Raw genomic sequence first — 21,024 nt, 5'->3', positions numbered from 1 at the left:
ACAACACCAAGGCCTATCACTGTCCACGGGAGTTACAGGACGCAGACTTGAGTCTGCGAACACGTCACTGAAGGCCACCTGACTGTCAATTTCAAGGAGAAAATGCTGCCTAGATGCCTGTCATCTAGAAGCGTAGAGATATCACACATACTGACAAGTTGCCAAAGCAAACCCTATCCGGATGAGCGTGCGGCACACCTAGATGAGTGCACCAAGAACAATTCGAGTGGTCTATACATACATAAAGAGAACTATAAATAAAGTGTGACATAGATGTATTATTTTAAACAACTGTGCAACTGTTTGCAAACCACTTAACACAGCAATTTATGGATAGAAAGCAATACATGATTCAATAAAAGTAATGTGTTTGAAGCAATAAGTGACATTTACTACAAAGCAAAGTGGCAAACTTTCTGTCTGCCTGCATCAGGACCTACATACTTTCTACTACTACTTGTACACCAATATGAAAGCGGTATTAATAGCTAAGGTGTTTTTGGCCACTAGAGGGTAAATCGAACTGGAAAGGAAACAATAAAAAGAGGGTTTCGAATCTTATGTAGAAGCCATCGGTGGTGACATTCCTTGGGAAGAGAAAACTGGGATTGCTAAATCACTGTGTACGGCAAAGGGACGAAAAGTCTTAATATATTTTCCAGCATTTTGGTGGCTGAGGAAACATGAGAAAACTTGGATGAATACAAAAAAACAATTCACCAACTGCATGCAAATAACAGGAAAAGAGCAAATAAAACAGCGGTCAGACACATGTTTCTAGGTAGTGGGCAAATGCCATGAGAACCAGTCAGTTATTTTTTTTCTGCCTTGAGATGAGAACTTTAGCTGCCACGTGCAATTATAGACCATTTCATAACAATTTGATTAGGGATCAACTCATTTACAAGAACTCAAACAAAAAACTTCAGGACAAATTAGTAAGGACAGAAAAACAGACTTTGGACAAGGGCATTCAAATAGCAAGACAATTGGAAACAACATCTCAAGGGAGGAAACGGCTCACGCAAAATCACAGTAAGTCAAACAGTATAAGAAACAAATAAAAAAGACTGTCCTCCAAACTATAGTTGAACAAAAGGTGAACTCAAAAATAAAGATGAGACACACGTTACAGATGAGTTTGATGGGCACAGAGAAACTGGTAAAACTAATCCCACAATAGGAACATTCCAAAATTGTTGGTGCAACAAACACTATTGCCCACATTATAACATTGGCTGTAAGTGCCGCCTACTGCTGGCCACCAAAAGACGGTCGCCGCAGCTAACATCCGTCAGCCAAAATATGACCACAGACGGATTTCCGCCACAAGAAGGGCAGAAAACGGGCTGTGGCCATACTGGCGGACAGTGTTAAGGTGGCACTGCTACCACCAGCAGCGCCATGCCAGTAGACCGTCGGCAGCCATTTTATGTCAAAAAATACGGCCTGGCGGTCCCCTGCTGGAAGACCCCCTGGATGCAGGTAAGTCGGGTTTACGACAGGGGTTGGGGGGTGTGCATATATGTGAGTAGTGTTGTGTGTGTGTGCATGTGTGAGAATGTGTGTATGAATGCTAATGTGAATGCGTGTCTGCGTGCCAGTATGAATGTGTGTACAGGTGCGTGCATGAATGAATGGATGCATGTGTGTATGAATACGTGTATGCCTGTGTGAGCGAGTGTGTGAATGCGTGGTGCGTGCCTATGAGTGTGCGTGTATGGGGGGACTGGAAGGAGGGAGCGTGGACAGAGCGGGAGGGGTGGGGGGCATCTGGGGAGTGTAAGGGGGGGGTGGATGGGTCTCCTACCAGTGACCGGGAAAGAATTCCCCGTCACTGGTAGGGCCTACCGCCATGGTAACGCCAAAACCATGGCGGTAGGCAGGATTAAAATGCCACCAGTGGTACAGTAGCGGCATCGGGTTGGAGATTGTTATCTCCAGCCCGGCGGCTGCTACCGCCATGGATGTCGGTTTATGTCATAATGTGGTAGTATTGACCGCCAGCCTGTTGGCAGTACTACCGCCACATTTACACTGACCGCTGGGGTCATAATGACCCCCTACATGCCCATGTGAGCAAAGGTAAAGCAGAAAAGGAGTGGTGTGAGGTAAATTGAAACCCAAAAATTGACTTATGGTGGCCAGCTTTAGATTGTAGTGCAGAGAAAAATTAAGTTCCAGTCTAGCCTGTGTGCAAAGGGATAGAGTCCATGTATCTAATGCAGGCCTTGTTGCGAATTAGTGTTTGGTACTGAGGAGTAGGGAATACTAAAGTGTCTTGGACCATAAGGTTTGGCCCACAAGTCACAACGTAAGGTAAAGTAAGGTATCAAGGTGAGGTTGTTGACTACATTTCAGGAGCACTCAGTTCTTGAAGCTTCTCCCAGGCATAACTTAGTAGTGGTGGATGCAGTTTACCCAACGGACAGAGGTGCAATTTGGTTGCAAGGTGAACACAACTGAGATACTAAAGTTCCTTAAAGACTTGTTTATGACACAGTAGTTGGTCATGACAATGGTGCACAATTAATTTCATCACAAATGGAGGGTTTTTAAAGTATCATGAAATAAAGAGAATGTCTGTATACTGTCTTCAGAGCAATGGCGTGGTAGGAAAGATGGATCAGGGTGATGAAGGAGGGTTTCTACTTAGCTTTGAGCAACAGAGGAAATTGAACCCTTAAGAAAACAAGAGGCAGGAAAGCAGACAGATATTAAAAACAACTCTGGGTGGAGAAGAAAAGTTGGACCACGGGGTGTACAGCACAGGTTATAGAAGAAAGGAGGTGTTCAAAACCGGAGATGTAGCCAGAACAAAGCTTGGAAAAAACTCATTAAGGAGTTTTCATGGTTTTCTGGTATACTGAGTTGTAAGGGTAAGTATGTTGTGGAGTTATCTGATGGAAATGTGTGGTACAACAATAAAGTTGTGAGGCTTCCAACATGGGTGAGTGTGGAAGATGGAGACCAAGGACTGATAAAGATATAACAAGTATGACGAATGGAGCAAGAGAGAAGCGAGCTTCGCAAACTCTTCAATGGATGGAACAGTATGAACAGTAAAGTGCAATATTTTACCAAAGTGGCAACAGAGTGGGATCGAGTGAAATATAGCAATATGTTATTGTAATATTATACACAGATTTAAACGGTTACCCATCTTCATGTTGCTGATTACGCATGTTACTGTAGTGTTGTATACAGTTTTCAATTGCTGTGCAACTTGCTTGTAATTTTGTAATCATATATGGTAGTTTTCATAAGGTAAGGAGGTGTGAGGCATTCTAGAATGGAAATTTAAGTGGGGATTTCAAGGTGAGGGGACTGTGGGAGAGACATTTCAAAATAGTGGGCTTCCAGCAGTTCACCTCTTTGTATGGCATGCATACATTCTGGTACAATAAATATAGAATACCAACCATTGTTCAGCATCCTCTTCCTCCTGCAGTAAAAACACAAATTCAATTGCCTTCCTTTCTGTGCTCCACTGGGTCATAGACAGCAAAACCATAGTTTTATAAACAAAAACAAGACGAATGAGGAAGGCTACGAGGGTCCTGTGCAGCCTGACTTAAAGATTGAGACCAAGGATACCATACCACTCTACATGTGCTTTTGAAGGAAATTAGGGGCGCTGAAGGCCTCCTAACCACAATTCAACATGGGGCTGGTTCACAGAGACAAGTTACACTTTTAAGTTTGCACTTCATAGCAGATTTTCTACTTTCAGTATTCAGTAACTCCAAGTGTAAGCTTAAAACATAAGTGTAAGAGCATGTTTACACTCCCACAGTAATACAACTGGCTTACCCTTGTGTAGGTGAAGACCTAAATCATTCTTACCACTACCTAATCATATCCTCTTCAGTAGTACATCTCCCTCTTTTCCTCACCCATTACTCCGTCTCTCTCACATTTACAAGTAAAATCTTTACTTTTATGATCGGAGACTCAGCAGTTGGGGGTGGAGAACACAGTAAATAAGTATAGGCAAACCTTACACTTTGCGGTATGTTTTGTAGCACTACACAACGTGCTACAAAGTGCAGTTTGTGAATCAGGCTCATAGTCTTTGAATTGTTCCAATATTGGTCAAAAGGTGATGTTGTTCGAAAATAGTGGGAATGGAGGAAAGTAGAATATCTTCAATAAGTCACTTCACATTGTATTTACCATGGACAACTCAACACAGTAAAGGCGCCATACTTCTAAATTAAACATCTACTTGCCATAAAATCTAAAACTTGGTGGTGGGTTCCCGAGGCCCACCAAAGAACAAGAGTAATTTATGCGCCTGGATAGAATAATCAACAGCAAAAGAAAGTACACTCACTTGCGCGTGGTTTGGTCTAGGCCGCTGTTGAACACATGCTCCACTTCTTTATTTTTCTGACCACAAATATTTCCATAACTGTCATATCCCGATACCAGTCTTGAAGCTGCTCCGGTAGCTATTGAAAAGCCACATATGAATCCCTACAAAAAATGAGAAGCGTTAATGCAAGAGATAAAAGATCTTTTAAACAGCACTGCATAAGCTTGTAAAAAGAAATGCAACACTGACAATAAAATTTATGTTCCAGTCCAACTGGAGCAGGTGTGTAATGCAGGTGACAAGGTACTCTAGAAGAATTTTTGAAAGACGAACAGAACATTTAAGAAAAATTAAGCGTTCAAAGTATACTTTGGCAAAGCAATGGTTAATCAGCCTGTGTTCTGGAAGGAATATTTCTACATGGCAATGTCTTGTCCTTATGGGAGTGGTTTTTACCCTCCTGCTAACCTAGGATTGTTTGTCTCCTACTGCAGAAATTACACTATCTGCCTCCACTACACAAATGCAACTTCAATTTAGGATTAGTGTGGTTTAGGCTACCTCTTGTAGAAAGAGACAACCAAGCAAACAAAGATTTGAATTTGAGGTACAGCTAAGTCCATTAAAATGTGAGGAAGCTGAGCAAATTTGAACCCAGGGGGTTTTGAGGACTGGTTATGAGATGATTCGTTTAAATTTTGTAATCAACTGACATATGTGGTACAAATTTAAAACATCTCTGGAAGAGTGACGATAACGTGGTATGAAACAGAGCTCCATTAAAACGCAAACTCTGTTTGACTAGTCCCTTAAATTGTCAAGTTTAATACTGGAGGAGTCAGGAACGTCAACTCACCAATACGCAGATGAGACCCAAATATATCTCAAAACGTTGCACTTAAATTATACTGTCACTCCTTGATTCACACTTGTGAAACTAGGATATCGGATGTCTGACAATTTTTTGATACTGAATCCCCTAAAAGTGTGCATTTCTTCTCAGAATCCCTCAACATAAAACCTGTTTTGGTCGAGCAATTATTGAAGAACTCCAGGTAAATGATTCTGTGTCGGGACCGGAGGCAAGGATTAGGCTTTATCTTTCCTCACTTACACAGGGCACACTGCTCGTGGATTGGTGGAACTGCTGAGGTTTTCCCTGGAGCTCATGGGAGATGTTTTTTCTTGCTTTCTCAAAATGTTCTTGTGCAATAGCTGCTGGTTAATAAAGTGAGGAAAGATAAAGCTTAATCCTCGCCTCTGTGTCTTTTATAGAATTGAAACTTTGTTACGTTAGTGCTAGCGCGCCCCGTCCTTAATAAGTAAACTTATAATGGGACGTGTATAGGTCGATGAACCTTTTGACTCGCATGGAGTATCTTAGCTACAGTGAAACCAAACTTCATCAATACACAAATCAATAACCATTAAACAAAACATTAATCAGCAGTTAATAACATCGCACCATGACATTCAGTCATGAATAACCACAACTCAATATACGTTTTATCCATTTTATTTCCCTATCAGTTACAATACTAAGTCATGGAACTGACTCAAACTTTATTCAAAACAAATCAAGATTAATTCATTAGTGACCACCAATAACATAATCTAATCAGAACTTGAAACAAAACACATTCTAACACTTCAGCATAAGCCAACATTTGAATCAAAGGTGAATACGTCAACATGAGTAGTTCAGCAAATCAGTCTGTCAATCATTTGTCACAATAGTTGCAATGTCTAGGATAGGAACCTCACCTAACCCAGATTAGCATAAGCATGTGGGACTTCATGCAAAAACAATTTTAAACACGAATTTGGAAAACAATCTATCTAAAAAGGAAAACTATTAGACAGCGCAGTTGGTACCTAGAAAGAAAAGGCACAAGAGTTAATTCGATCACATTGTCATAGCTACCTATCCACTATATGGATCAGCAACAAAGTCAGTCTTCGTCTTCAGGTCAATCAATCAGCATCTCATCAGGCTCTCAAGTGCATGAGCCCAATGACAAAATCTTGAATCTCTTTGATCTCGTAGTCTCTCTCGCTCTCTGGACATTTGCCCAACACCTCTGGACTCTCCCCTTCTGTCATGTCATGAAATCAAAGTCGACCAAACTATCCCCCAATTACTAATTGGTCAATTACTCACACGATTTTGCATTATCCAATAGTCCTGGTTTTCCTAATCTATGAATTCTAACATTACACAGTTCCCATGTAGTTGATTGGTTCACTTAATGATGTCCTCATCATCCGGCTTGTCAGGTATCGAAAATATTGCACCTTCTTCTCCAGTCAGTGTCTCCATTGTTCAAGTCCTGGGAAAGTACATTCTGAATGTTTTACACAGTCCTTGATACCAATTTTGATTCCCTCATCTCCTGTCTGTCGATTCACGCATAGGATTTTAGCTGAGCAGATTTTATTAAACGACGAGCGGTTCATGGTCAGTTCAGCACACCAGCATTTCTACATTGAGCGTTAAAATTCGGCTTCTGCACAAGGCCTGGAAAAACTAGGCCACTACTTCTGCTAAGCTAAGCTGCACAATATAATGCAAAACATACAATATATCTTTCAATATGGCATATTACTACATTATTCAATACATTTTTCTATATTTCATCATGTTATTCATTTTATTAGTACATTTCTGAATCTTGGTGATCGCTCTCCGAGGGCACATTTTCAAACGTGCACATTATTTTTCTACATTAATCGATTTCTACAAATTTCTTTATTCAAAATACTTAAACATTCATTAGTACCTTTTAATTAATACATTTGCTCTAGTATTAGTTACAAATGTTTTCATTTCTCTCCATCACTTTTCTCTACAGTAAGTCAGTGTAATGTACTCTCAACCCCACTTTCATTCACCTCAAATATTAATAATTAACTCAAATGTTACCTTCATTCTGTAAAGAAGATTCAACACCAACTACCACCTAGCCAATTGAGAATAGCTGCTAATGTCTTTATCATGTATCAAGTAGATTTTAACAAGGCTGTTCTAGCTTGTGGTACCTCAATTTTCTCTTGTCCCTCTAAGACTAATTTAAACTCCACAGCAAGACTCATATTGTTGAGAAAAATCATTATTATATTTCTCCAGTTCTGATGTAGCTGCTTTGGTTACTTAATGTTGAAAAAAATCATATTTAAAACGTTCTTAAGCAATTCCGAAGCGGGTTTCCTACATAAAGCACCTTTATTTAGGCAAGCTGCTTACCATACCTGGCAGACAAAACAGTCTAGGGAGCAAGATCCACTATCTGGAACCACAAAGGTTCAGACATACTGACAATAAACTAGAACTTGCCTGTTCAACCAAGAGTTCAACATGATCTTCTCTCTTTTGAGAATTAACTACTCTTTTTCCATCTTCAATTGAATTAATCAAATGTTTGTGATGTTTATTACCACTATGAAACTACTGAATGACTACCTAAGTAGTCCAATGTCCTTTTGCTCCTGGTAAAATGCACCAATACCAATGACAGGTGACATCACTACTGACTGGGTGACAACATTTAACTTGAATTTTCAAAATAGTGTTCTCCAGTTACTTGCAAAGCAAGCAAATGTCATCCAGGCTTTAAGAAAACGATTAAAGGATTCAAATTAAAGAATACTATGAAGACTGTTTCAAATAAAATTACTTCTTCACATTTTAATGTATAAAAGGCAGCCACTGCTGTGTGGCAGCATGTTCACGTACAGCATTGCTAGAATAGTTTGCTATACATACAATAGTAGCCCCCTACAAGGGTATGTCCTGAGAAGTGACTAGTTAATGCACAAAAGCACTGATCATCCTAATGCTAACAGCACGTGCCTCAGCCATCGCAATGGTGCAGGACACACCAATAGAAATACCAGAGCACTCCTTCGTCACCATCTGGCAGCTACTGTTCAGTCATTAGTCAGTGCATTACAGGGAGGCACATGAGGAATGGGTGATGTTAGACACTTAGATAGTTTCACAAAGACCAAAAACCAATTTACCTCCCCAGGCTTTTTTTTAATAAAAGAGAGAGCATGCGTTTCAACAGCAATCAGTTCAAAACTAAACAAAGCAATATTACGTTTATGAATAACCTGATAAAATACTGGACCCTGCGGTTAAATAATGATCTCTGGCATCCATTATCGGGATCAAAGGACAGGGGTGCTCCTGGACATTACTACGGTGGCACTGCTTTAGAACCTGGGACAACTATGAAATGTATTGTGTATACTTTGCTAATATTTTATGGAGGTGTTTTTTCTTTTTTTCGTAAAGTAAAAAATCAAAAAAAATAAAACCAGTAGTATTTTTTTTTTTAACTATAGAAAATATCACAATGTATTGGAAATTATAGCAAATTTAAATATACATACAAAAATAGTTATATGGCACAAAAACATTATAAAAAAAGTTGAAAAAGACACAAATCATCACTTTTTGGAACTAGCCTATATTGTCACTGTGCATTTATAAATTATTATTTCATGTACACTTGAAAAGTTCAAGGCTAATTATGGGGTAAAAAAGAATCATCTACACGTTTCATTGGTCTAGATTTTCTTCTACACCTTCTTGAGGACTGAAATGTGCTACATTCTTCCGGTAATCAATGTAATGCACTCAGTTTGACATTGCATCAAATACAAACATTTCCAGGTGAGACTTCTCTCACTGGGTTCTTAATGAGTTATTTGGTCATTAATCTGTTCAGAGTCTCAGTACATTCCTCTGTCTCAAGTGGTGTAGGAAGAATTAGAAACACCGTAAGCCACTATGAATTTCAAGATGTCAGAAGTACATATGGGCTAACAGATTTTAATTGGCCACTACTCCCTAGTATTAACAGTGAAACTGAATTGGTCCAAAGGGCCTATATCATCCCAATTTCTATTTTACTGTCAACACCAGAGCAGTACACGCTCTATTGGCGACAAAAATGCAAAAACCCAGCACTCTCAAAACAACGTAATTTATGCATTGTGCTGATATGTTGTGGTTTAACCTTTTGCATTGCAGAGTTCAATCCTGAAAACTTATTTTTAATATGCTTACAAATACTGTTCCTTTGCAATGTATTGCTGCAGGTTTTCAGAGTGTGTTAGGGTGTGGCCCCTTTCCAGGGCCTTCCAGAGACTTTCCCTGCAACATGCCTGGGCGTGGTTCTGGGCTGGGCCAAGACTCTATAAAAGAGAGCCAGCCCAACTCCCAGTGCTCACTATTCAGAGGTCCTGGTGCAGAGCAGCAGCTTCTTCCTGAGCTCCTGACCTGGCAGCCTATTTGGATCTTCCAGTCTTCTGCCCTTCATCCTTCATCGGTGATCATTGTTCCAGGCGGTAAGACGGTGGTTGGACTGTCCCGACACCGTCATTGAGAATTTTCATATTCTTGGTTTAATTCTTAAATGAGTAACAGATTACTTGCGCGCTACCATTTCTTGACATTTATATGGTAGTTTACAAATAGGCAAGACACGCGATTTGTTTCATAAAGGTTTGACTTTGTTATTCATTGCGTGCTACCATTTCTTGACATTGGCATGGTGGCTTAAGAATCGGCAAGACGCGCGATTCGTTTTATGGTGTTTAAACATTGTTATCCATTGCGCGCTACTATTTCTTGACATTTACATGATGTTTTACGAATTGGCAAGAAGCGCAACTCGTTTCATGAGGATTTAACTTTGTTGTTCATTGCGCGCTACCATTTCTTGACATTTACATGGTTGCTTAAGAATCGGCAAAAGAAGCGCGATTCGTTTCATTGTACTTTGATCTTGTTATTTATTGTGAGCTGTTATTTCTTGACATTTACATCGTGTTTTACGAATCGGCAAGGCGTGCGATTCAATTAATGATGATTTGACTTTGATATTCATTGCGTGGTACTATTTTTTGGTACTTTACATGGTGACACTCGAATTGGCAAGACCCACGATTCTTTCCTCGACTTTATTTCATGTTGTTTATTGTATGCCACTATTCTAAGATATTTATTATGGAATATTCGAGTTGACAAGTTATGTGATTTGTTTCCTGAATCCATATTGTGTTATTCATGGTGCACAATCCTTTTATGGTGTTTAATATATATATATATATATATATATATATATATATATATGCAATATGCACAATTTGTGTTGAAACATTTTAAGAGTACACAGAAGGCCAGAGTTTCTAGATGCAATATTGTATGGTGCTAGTATACATTCTCAAAACAGGATTTATATGACTGGTTTAAAATTTAGGTAGAATGTTTTTCTGATTCTCATGTAAAGGAAAGTACTTGAATAAGAAAGTTTTAATTTAATTAATCTTGATTCCCCTACAGGTATCTGGCCATCTTGAAACTTAGTCATTTTAAACTGAACTCTTAGATTGTTCATGTTTTCAGAATGACTAGGCTTAGAATCATAGTCTAGTATTGAATTCAGGAGATATAATTTTCATATTGTGTGTTCTAACCTTTTTCTTACTACAGGTCTCTTTCCCAGCTGTTGCCTTCCTAATCCCCTCTTCCCCTCTTGAACTCTCTCAGTCTCTGTGATTTATCTAGCAGAGGCTTGGAGCTGTTCAGTGGTGGACGTGTTGGGAACGTGCACAGACACAGAGGATCTGGTGACTCTGACATTTAACACCAAACTGAATTATGACTGATGTTAATACGTTTCCTCAGTTTCTATGGGTATTATATAAGCTATATCTTGACATGCCCCTCGAGCGGCATTATTCAAAGACAAATATTTCATATGCCCGCGTTGACTAAGCTTACTCAACATTGACCTAACAACTGCTGAGCCAGATGCCTCCCCTTGATCCCCTGGAGCCGAATCTAGGCCTTGTCTAGAAGTTTCCTAGTTTACCATGCTGCAGCCTGAATCATACCACCACTGGGTTTCAAGTGTGCTCTCAACTCTTTCTTTATTATGTGCAAATTAAGGCAGTATCCTCGGCCTCAGTGACCTTCAGAGTATTCTTCCTTTCCAAAATAGTGGGCTCACTTTTGGATGAAGGTAGAGTCATACAATTAGAGCTGCTCAAATCAACTAATACAGATACACCGTGAGGCGCCAGAAAGGCTGACTACGTCTTCCTTGCTTAACTCTTAATACTTACTCCAGATTTCCTTCAATGCTCAATTTAAGGTATTGTGTACGGTGAACACAGTCATTAGGGGAACACTCCTCAATTGCTCAAAGTTAAAGAGACACTGACATTTGAAACAAGTTTCATACTCAATGATAGACTGTAAAATGGGATTATCTGAACTCTGGAGGCAATGAAAGGCAATCATTTTTAATTTTGTGATGCGTTGCTAGTGGGTTAAGCTATCAATTACCAAATCACAAACTCCCTGTCCTCCAACAAGAACTTCAAAACTCATGTATACACTTTACCGGATGTGGTACATCAATTCTTTCAAATGAACAGAACACATCTACAATTCCCATATGGTACAGATTAGTTAAGTGCACACAGTTCACAAGGTGTTCCAGTGACATGAAGCATAATTACATTGTCATGTGGAAACATTCCATAACCTAGGCAGTGCCACATATGCTACCATAATTAAATAATGTATTATTTCATTATGATATGTGTTATTTGGTCAAGAAGCATCCCCAATAAACACGAATTGATATTTTAATCCCTATAATTTATCAGAAGTGGTTTATTTTTTATTTCCAAAGAGGAGCAGTTGCAAAAATACATAAGAAAATTCATCTCATCATTACAATAAGCTACTCCGGACAGTTCATCAAATAACGTAGGTTATCTGGACATTTAAGTGACTAGCAGCATCAGAAATTAATACATTCGTAAAACTAATCAATCATGAATAAGACGCCGATATATATAAAAATTCTTGAGTTAATAAAGATAAAGTTCCACACTCCTGTCAAAGGCATGAGTCCACGTTTAGGCCTGGATGATTCCATATAAAGCTGCCCATAATCATAAGAACTGACAATGTGCATCAGTTTATATACCCTCTAATGCCCCATATCATCCGGGCCTACAGCTAATCAATCATCGAGGTCCCCATTGTCTGCTATCCAGTCTAGCAATAGTGACCAGATCATCCTCCCTCACCTCCGTGCTCCCTAGCAACATCTCTTTGCCTTGTGTGAAAGGCCAATAATCTACCTACAACCTTCCCCATATTTGTAGCTTTCTGCTCTGTATGTCTGGAATTTTTCTGCCAAATTCCTAGCATAATAACTACTGATCATAGTTTTCCCACCCCTGTTTTTTGTTGGATCTCTGACACATCATGGCCTAGTGTAACCCTCAATATGTTGCATTTCCAGGGCAGTTAACTGCTCATACAATCTGTTAACCTCCTTAGCTTGTTGTTTCAGAGCTTCTGAAACAAAGCTGATGGTCTCACTTCTTACTCCCTCTTTTAATGAGTCCCAAATTGCCCCTCTATCAATTTCCAGGAAATCCGTTATCCACGTTCTCATGTGGTCGACATACTGGGTGTTAAGAAGTAGCTTCTTGTCAAACTTTGATTTACCCTGGCTCCTGATTTTCCCCATTCCATATAGTTCTAAGATTAAGGGATTGTAGTCATTAAAATTTTGGGGAGTCTCCTAATATCGGTCCCGCTCAGTAACACAGAAGATATCAAGAAATAGTCCAGCTGGACATAATTTCAATGTGGACATGAAAAATAAGTATACCCAGTCTACAGAGTTTAATTCGGCCCCATACATTCAGCAACCCATGGCTGCTCATTAGGTGTCTCATAGCCCTTTTCACCTGAGGTTTTCTTCCCTGGAACTTAATTTCGTGTTTTCTACTGGCATTGAGATGCAAGTTTGAGTCACCACAAACAATCAGCTGGGTAGGCCAGGCAGTCGGCTCCACCTTCAGATCCTCCAAGACAGTTGCTTCATCCAAGTTTGACCCATAGATGGAGCAGATGGTGAATCAGACTCCTGCAACCTAACATTCAAAGCTCACTCATCTACCCAATCTGTCCTCTAGCTAACGCTTCCCAGGTCCGACACTCCCTTTTGTCAATATAGCCACTTGCCTAGTGGAAGTACTCTGAGCTGTACAAGCAAGGAGGGTATACCCCCACACCTTCAACAGTTCCCTTTCCCCTCAGGAGATATAAGAGTCTCAAGTTCACAAATATCTGGTCCCAAGGTTCTAGGTATCTCAGCCACCCTTTGCTGATTAGAATCATCATCTAGGCCACTGGCATTCACTAAGTAAATACTGATTTTATCCGCCTGCATCATGTTTCATCCAGATATTGGCCTCCACAAAACCCCTCCCATCCAATATGTCCTTTTGGTACTCAGGATAAGCTCCCCCCGACCCCCCCCTTTCAAACTAGCAGCCTACCTTGGCCTTTGCCTTTCCTTTTACTCACTTTTTGTGTTTTGTAGTGCTCCTATGCCCATTCCCCCTTCCACCCCTCAACTACCCTGACCCCCACTTGTCTCATCCCCCAACAACCATTAGAAGCAAACTGAGTACAGATAGGTCTGTTGAGATGTTTGCACACTCTCCATCCAGCTGCCAGAGCACGTAAACCCACTTTGACCTTTCCACCATAGTAAGTAGATCAGCATAATCATATTAAAGACATTTACATCACCTTCCTTGATTAAAAACAAACTTTCTAGTACCCAGGTCAAGCATCTCTGGGTGAGGAAAACAAAATATACAATGTATCAAACTTCCTAATGACCCAGACCCTCCGAGTTTATACACCCTTGCCCTCCAAACACTCCTTGGCTGTAATTTCTGATGTAAACATCTGCCTATTATTGTTCCATACCACCTTGAAACTCGCAGGATTCAGAAAGAATGCCTGAGCCCCGTTGTCCTGAAAGGGTTTGATTAGTTAAAGCCTCCAGCGTCTTAACTGTTGTGACAAAAGTCAGTTTAAATTGGTTTCAACTAGGTATTCTTAAAAAGAATTTGGGGAAACAGCACACATGATTTTAGGCCGATGGTATGGCTAGAAGGCCTTTAGAAGTCAATAGTTCATTTTTTGGTAAATATTCTTTGAGTGGTGAAACACTCAAAAACATGACAACTAATATTTCAGAATTCTGTAAAACAAGTTTTTAATAGGGTACAGTGGACGTGAAACCATCGCTAGCACGCCCAAAAATATTTGTCATCTATTTTTTAAGGTGTTCTCAAAACAAAATCGTTTTTGGTATGTTTAGGGGAAGATTTCCCCAACCATCATGTAAGTTTATTTAACAATTATGTAAGAGTGTCTATGAAAAGCAGGATTAGGAGTAATTATGTTTTAACGGGGGATGCGCAGTTCCCCTGCATTACCATCTGCCTATCTGACCGGAGTGCTCCCACGGTTGCCCCATGGCTCAGACAACAATTGTGCTCTTACCGCCACCCAGAGATATTTACGCAGCCTGGACTTTGGCTCTGGGCAGGTCTCAGCAGCCCTCCAGCCCTACATGGCATGGGCAAAGGTAATAAGGAAAAGGAGGTTAGTTATAAATCTGAAGACAAAAGCTGGTGTTCACATGCACCTCATCTCTGTCCACTCGATTCTCCCAGGAGTTTCCTGGGCCAAGATGGATTTCTATGCAATGCTCTGTTGTGGGAGAGGCCCATACATGGAATAGTTCTAAATTAACAAGAAGTGTGGTCTAATAAAAAGGACATTGAAACCAAAAGACATTGGGTTACCTTGGGGTGGTATCAGAATTAATTATGATACTTCACTCTGAGTCTGGGCGAGAGAGGGACAGGAAAAATAGGTGATGGTGGCCAAGAATAAGAAGGGGGGCTAGTTTTAGGAGGTCTTGGACACAAATGAACAAGGAAATTAGTCAGTGAAGGAGACGAGCTGTCATCTCTGGCAGACACCTAGGTAAAAGGAAAGCAGAAAGCACAGCAGCCAGAACTCAGTCTCTCTGAATGATGATCGTTGTTGTAATTTGTTATTATAAAATGCTTAATCAATTGTTAGGAATAAAACAGTATTTTCATATTTCATGTTTTAAGTATTAAGAGCTTGACTAGTATATATTTTAATAGTATGTTCCACCACCCCCAGTCCCTTTAGAGTTATTACATTCCAGTGGTTGACATCCGTGGACAGGAGCTCACTACAGAATGTTGACGCGCTGAGAGGGAAACAGCTGTATGAAGATGGAGCAGTAGAGATGGAATTAAAGACCCATGCTTGAAGAAATAAGATTCTACTTTATTACAACACTGGCGAAGAGTTGAAGTGTGCAAGGGGGCACTTTCATCTCTACCCCTTTCATTTTACTCCATCTGTTTCCTGCTTAAGGTACTGTAATCATTTTCTTACAATAACGACGGAACGCAGCTTAAAGTGTCTGGTATTTGTCTTCACTGACAGGCACAGCTGATCTACACCGCCAATCAGAAACCAGCCGTGTTCTACTTCTGGTGCCTCTGCTTCTAGGCAAGTACTGTACTGTATTTATTTATTCTTCACTTCTCGGGGGGGGAGATGGGGTGGTGCACAACTGACCCCTACTCCCTGTGGCACTGGCTCCTAAAGGCTTATTCTTAGGCATGTCCCATGAAGACAGGAGTTGACATTTTATTATGTCGTGCACACCAGATTTACTTCATTTTTTAAAATCTGTGTATCAAAGTGAATTACCAATAGCGCACACACCATCTAAGCTCAGACTCTGTCTGAACTCATAAGCGCTGTTTATTTGTTAACAGCAACGGTCATGCACGGTGTGCCTGACAGACGGCAGCGCTCACCAGCAATCGATCGTGATATTGCACGTTCTCGGTGACGTGCACACCATGTTTACTTCACGGATGAATTAATCTCAGCATGTCAAGATGGATTACCTGTGGCACGCACACCATATGAACTCAGTTCATTCGTTTTTATCAGTTTTGAACGGTGTATTCGGCAGATGATACTGTATTTTTCCTCTAAGACTGTTGGGGTGTCTTCCCCCATATTTTGCCGAAAACATGATTGTGTCAATTCCGCTGACAGGCACAGCTGGATCATGCCGCCTGTCAGGAACGGAACGACGCGCTCGTGTTAATTCGGCTGATAGGCACAGCTGAGCAGACTAAACTGTATCTGAAGAAGTTCCCTTAGAGCGCAAAGTTGTAGGTGCAGCTGCTTGGTGACAGGCACAGCCTTTCAGTGGAATATTCAACAGCCTGTCAAGGAACTTGGGTTTACTTCTCTTTAAAAGAAAATATTGTATTGTTTAAGTAGTTATTCTTGACTATTGCCTATATTTAATGTATATCATAATCACTTAATTTTTCTTTTCTCAGCACAGCATGGCATAGTTTTTTCCCCCCAAGATTATCTATATTTACATACAGTTTATCTACTTTCATGATGGCTGCTGCAGGAATGTCCCAACCTATACCATTTTTTAATGAAATGGGGGAGCCTAATATTCCATGGAAAGACTGGGTGAAAATATTCAAATCCTATTTAATTGCTGTATGTGGGGACACATTTAACTCGGTCAGGAAACAACAAATATTATTGCATAACTTTGGAACACATGGTAGGAAAATGTATGATTCCTTGCCTGAACCAGAACCAGATGGAGAATGTGATGAATAAGCCATCACATACATCAAATTGGAAAAGCAGTTTGGAGATAGAATTTGTTTATATTGTATTAGAACGTCACAAATTCTTCTGTCGCTCTCAAGGGAAACAAGAAAGTATAACAAATTACATAGCTGCATTAAGACATTTGAGCACCTTATGCAACTTTGGGGACCTTAATGATTCTCTCATTCGCGATCAATTAGTACGTTGTACTAATAACACAAAAATACAAGAGAAGTTATTACAAAAAAAACCAAATTTACAAAAAGCGGTTGAAATTGCGAAATCCATTGAACACACTGCTATTTGCTTACAAGAAATCAAATCCCCATCCTCTTTTGAACAAGTTCCGGAAATTAAAGAGAACAAGACAGATGATAATGTGCTAAAAATTACGAGTGGCGACAAATTACGCCAAAGTTCGAACTTAACCTTAAAGTGTTATCATTGTGGAACCAACAACCATCTTGCAAACTCGAACTCTTGCCAAGCCAGAACAGTCACGTGTAGGAAATGCAGTAGAAAAGTTCACTTTGCAAAGGTTTGCAGAGATTTTTCTAAAACTGACAAACAGAATGACAATAAGAAAATTTAAGAGAACCATCAAGAAATTAAGAGGATTATTTTACAAGTCAAAAATGAAAATGTTGTTCCCACTTAATATCCTGAATGTACAATATACATTGATGATAATCCTATCAAAGTATATGCAGACTCATGCTCGCCTTTTACCCTCTTAAATGTTCTGACTTCAATAAAATAGGAGATGCACATGCAATAAACTTACTTAAGCCGGACATTAACCCTAAGGGATACAACAAAGACCCCATTCCTCTTAAAGGTATGTTTAAGGCCCTCATATCATTCAAAAATCATTCCACAGTTGGGAAAAAGGATCCAATTTATTAGGCAGGCAACACCAGAAAGAACTGGGAATTAAGTTGGATCCTAACAATCGAGAACAAGTTATGGTTATCAACATACCTAACTCAAAAGCACAAATATTTCAGGAATTCCCAGAGGGTTTCAATGAGAAATTGGTATTGCTAAAAGATTTTGCAGCACAAAATCAAATTGAAACCTAGCTCTAAACCCATGGTACACAAAACCAGACCTATACCCCACATGTATCCAAGGATTCCCTTGCAGAAGACCTGAACAGATTGGAATCCATGGGAATAATACAATCCATTGAAAGCTCAGAAGGGCTAGCCCCCATTGTTATCGTAAAGAAAAAAATCATAGCAATGCCATCAGAGTTTGTATTGACCTTCGAGATTTAAACAAAAATATTTGGATTGAGAGACATCCTCTTCTCAGAATTCATGAGATATTAAGTACTATGGGTGAAGCTGTGTGTTTCTCTGTCCTTGATTTATCTAATGCTTACCACCAAGTAGAATTGCATCCTGAATCCAAACGGCTAACTGCCTTTACCACCCCCTTAGGTTCTTTTATGTTTAACAGAATGCCATTTGGGTTGGCATCAGCCGCTGCGGTTTTCCAGAAAATCATGCAACGCATTTTATGTGACGCTCCCAGAACTCCTGCTTCCAGGATGACATCCTGATTTATGGAGCCTCAGTTGAAGAACATGACATAAATCTAAATAATGCACTTAATAAATTAAAATCTGTAGGGCTTACATTAAAAAGAGAAAAGTGTCAAACTGGGGTGAGCACAGTGGAATTTGTGGGGCACACTATTTCTAAAGATGGATTTAAACCTAAAGCATGCCTAGTAGAAGCTGTTAGAAAAGCAAATGCACCCAAGAATAAAGAGGAACTTAAGTCATTTTTGGGTCTTGAAGAATTCATGGCGAAATATGTTAAGAACTTCTCTGAACTCACATACGACCTAAGAGAATTACTGAAAAGTCACATTCCCTTTAAATGGTCGGAAAACCATGAAGTTACTTTCTAGAGAGTAAAACAGGCCATATTAGCAGCAGCATATATATGCACTTTTGACCACAAAAGGAAAACTATCCTCACTACGGATGCTAACAGGAAGGGATTAGGAGCGACTATCTCAAATCAGAGGTGAAGGAAAGAATTGTGGCTTTTGCATCCAGGGCCCTTAGCAAAGCAGAATCCAATTACCCAGTAATTGAAAGAGAAGCTCTAGCTTGCTTCTGGACAGTTAAACACTTCAAATTCTTTCTATGGGGCACACAATTTGACATCAATACAGACAACAAACCTTTAGTCTACATATTTTCCATAAAAGGGTCTTTCAATAGCACTCCAAGGATCGCTAAATGGATCCTAGGCCTTGAAAGCTTTTGTTTTAGGGCAGAATATCTCCCTAGTAATAAAAAACACTGCTGCTGACTTCTTATCTAGATCTCCTTTAGATATGAGGGAGGACTATGAAACTCCAGAATATTCCGTCATGATAGTCACAACACCCTCCATCACTAGTGATGAATGGATTTCTGCATATCAGCAAGAAGAATCCTTATCCATGCTGAAATTATTTACTAAAGAAGGTTGGCAAATCTCAAGAAAGGATGTCAATAACTACATAAAAAGTTACTGGGAGATAAGGGATGAAATCAATGAAAACAATAACTTCTTGTTTAGAAACGACAAAATAAAACCCCCAGTAAACTTAAGGCATAAGATCATTACGCTTGCCCACGAGTGTCACTTGGGCAGAAGCTTAACTAAATCCCATGTCAGGGAAGAGTATTGGTTCCCTACTATGGATTCTATGGTAGAAGCTGAGGTGAAAGATTGTACCATTTGTGCAAACAGCGACAAATCAAAAATGATTTGTAAGATTCCTGTGTCCATTCCGGGTAAACCTTGGAAAAAGGTACCTCTGTATATCATTGGACCAATTTATTTGTCAGGAGTACTATACGCTATGCTTTTGTGTTAACTGATTACCATTCTCATTGGATTACTACAAAGATGATCAATCAAATTACTACTGAGTCACTAATCAGTTATCTTAAAGACGTATTTTCAATTGAAGGCATACCAGCTACCACAATCACGGATAATGGTGCTCAATTAACTTTATCACCAATGAAAGACTTCCTTACACTTCTCAACTTTAAGCACCTTACCACAGCTTTACATTGCCCACGAGCAAATGGTCTAGTTGGAAGAGTCAACTGTATGATCAAAGAATGTATTCAACTAGCCAGCATTAATCATTTAAATATGGAGAATGCTATTCGAGACATGCTATGGGCATACCACACTACTTCTAATTCCATTACTAAAATTTCCAGATTCTCAGCACTAAAAGGCAGAAAACCCAGCACAAAGTTCTTTCCCACTTGGTTAGGAGGAGGGGAGAAGGTTGTGTGTGCCTTCCCCAATACAAAAAAAACAAAATATCTTTACACCAAGACAAATACAAAAAGTATTATGACTTCAAACACGGCACAAATCACCAAATGTGGAAAGTGGGAGATTGTGTGTATGTTAAAAAACCTACGGGAAAATTGGGGACAGGTACAAAAAGCACGAAATATATGGGACCTATATGTATTACTAAGGTCAAACACAATGTGGTTGTAATGGAAAATGGTCAATGTTGGAGTATGGATAGGAACCACCTGCTAGTTACAATAGAAAACACTCCTATGAAACCAGCTGGAGAAGAAAGGACATATCAGATCAAAGTATAGGAGTGGATTTCTCTAAAAAGAACAAGTAGTAGACAAATCCAAACTCCTGTTTGGCATAAGGACTATGATTTTAACACATGATTCTTTGTGCACCAATATAATCATTTGGCATCATTTCTTGTGGGTGGTTATCCTCCCTCATAGTTAACCAAATAACTTGGACGGTTCCTTTTGTAATCTTCTTTCCTCTCAGAAATAAGAATCGTTCACGTTGGTTATTGGATTCTCCTTTTAGCTTTCCATCATAAGGTCTTAACCTTTATTTTTGTTTATTTTTAGGATGGAAGATGTATTGTAATTTATTATAACATGCTTAATCAATTGTTAGGAATACAATAATATTTTCATATTTCATGTTTTAAGCATTAAGAGCTTGACTAGAATATATTTTAATAGTATGTTCCACCACCACCAGCCCCTTTAGAGTTAGCACATTCCAGTGGTTGACAGCAGTGGACA

The 21,024-nt window shown here is 39.5% G+C and overlaps 1 protein-coding gene across 1 annotated transcript in view; it reads right to left on the bottom strand.

Annotated features, from left to right (window-relative positions):
- Window positions 1-21,024, bottom strand: part of SLC44A1 (solute carrier family 44 member 1) — a 417,537-nt gene that overhangs the window by 203,466 nt on the left and 193,047 nt on the right. The window contains exon 3 of the mRNA XM_069239753.1: window positions 4,337-4,479. Within this exon, the coding sequence (XP_069095854.1) occupies window positions 4,337-4,479 (143 nt within the window). The remainder of the gene's footprint in view (window positions 1-4,336; window positions 4,480-21,024) is intronic.

Source organism: Pleurodeles waltl, chromosome 1_2 (genome assembly GCF_031143425.1).
Source record: "Pleurodeles waltl isolate 20211129_DDA chromosome 1_2, aPleWal1.hap1.20221129, whole genome shotgun sequence".
Lineage (NCBI taxonomy): Eukaryota > Metazoa > Chordata > Amphibia > Caudata > Salamandridae > Pleurodeles > Pleurodeles waltl.
This window is presented reverse-complemented; position numbering and strand designations above follow the sequence as displayed.